This window comes from Sphaeroforma arctica (genome assembly GCF_001186125.1).
Source record: "Sphaeroforma arctica JP610 unplaced genomic scaffold supercont1.6709, whole genome shotgun sequence".
NCBI classification, from domain to species: domain Eukaryota; class Ichthyosporea; order Ichthyophonida; genus Sphaeroforma; species Sphaeroforma arctica.
In genome coordinates, this window is record NW_014033849.1 from 56 (window position 1) to 1,584 (window position 1,529).

Here is a 1,529-nt window from a genome sequence, read left to right on the forward strand (position 1 = left end):
GGTGTTATTATTGTAGGAGGAGACGCTATCTGGCATAATAGATATGTGATAAATATCATAGCCTTCTCAGATACATATGTAGATGAATACAAATATTAAAAAATAAATGTCAGCTATGAAATTACGTAGTACATAGAAATACAAGACCTCCATTGCTATCGTGTGGTATACTTCGCCGGCCGGTAAAAATTACCGCTAATTTCAACTGACAATATGTATGAGTCTGTTGATAAACCTGTCGCAGGCGACAGAGGGACCTGAAAGCGTTAAACGCACAATGAAGTAGTAATATTTAGGATGGGAGAATAGGACAATTCCTGATCTGTACCCGTTTCTATGCATTAAAATTTGAATGAGAAACGTTTAACCTAAAATGGCTATTAGCGGGACCAGATCGGTGACACATTTTAAAAAAGTTGAGAAGGGACTTCTCTACTATATATATATACTCTGCCCTAGTAGTACAGTATGTAGTAGAGCTATTCGATTTCAGTGATAAATAATTGACATCTGACAGTCGACAGTTGACAGACAACGCCAATGAACAGTTGGTAGCTGTAACCCCACACTTCCACTCCCGCCATCTCGGGTATTCACCAGTCATGAGTCAAGATTTTATGCGAAATTCATGATTGTGATTTCTTTTTCAAAAGTGCCATTTGGACAAACCGGAGGGCACTTTCGAAATGCGATCAAGAATCAAGGTTCAATTTCGTTTTACATCTAAACGTAAACAACGAAATTCCTCAATTTAACGTACTATGAAAAGTATATAAATTTATTTAATTTTACGGGAACTGTATTTCTAGCCGGTCCTATTCCACTGCTGTCCCAAACGATTCTGAGTCGGGCCAGTGGATATTCAAACTTGATTTCTTGATTGATTAAAAAAAATCTTGATACGTTTAGTACTAAATAATAACCCGCGAGCAGTACTGCAGTTGTGAATTCAGTCAATTGACACGACAGCTGAGAGCCTGAGAGGCTGGACTCAAAGAGTTGAAAAGCTTTAAAGCCAAAAAAGCACAATGAAGTCGATGAGAACACCAGTGCTTAGAGTCGATATCAGATGACACGATACATCCGTTCATATCATTTTTATTACTATGTCCTACATTTGTATGTGAAAATAAAATACGACCACTCGCGGTGTCTCATCATATTTAGTATTTATAGAGATGTATGATCATAGGTCCACCGTCAATAGTGTACAACCCTTCACATTACGTACAGCTAAATCATGGGAAAGCCAGCAAGTGCACCATCGCAGCCGAAGGCCGAGACTGTATCGGGGGGAGTCTCCATCACTACACTGTTTGTGCTTGGCGTTGCTTTGCTGATGGGCATACGTGCTATAGAAGGACCTGCTCTCGATGCTAAAACTGGAACAATTCAATTGGCCGCCCAGAACGGGGTATACACACCAAATAATGATTTGAAGATGGACAAACTCTTCGAGGGAAAGGTATGCGAATTTATCCTTCGGCAGAATCTCTTTGAATGCCACAAACTGGTTCATAGTCTAGATT

At 39.6% G+C, this 1,529-nt stretch overlaps 1 protein-coding gene across 1 annotated transcript; it reads left to right on the plus strand.

Annotated features, from left to right (window-relative positions):
• Positions 1–1,240: 1,240 nt before the first annotated feature.
• Positions 1,241–1,414, plus strand: SARC_15775 (hypothetical protein; the record flags this gene model as incomplete). The annotated part of the gene is made up of 1 exon (XM_014290112.1): positions 1,241–1,414. A coding segment is annotated over one exon (174 nt), but the record flags the coding sequence as incomplete, so codon positions are not given.
• Between the last annotated feature and the right edge of the window lie 115 nt (positions 1,415–1,529).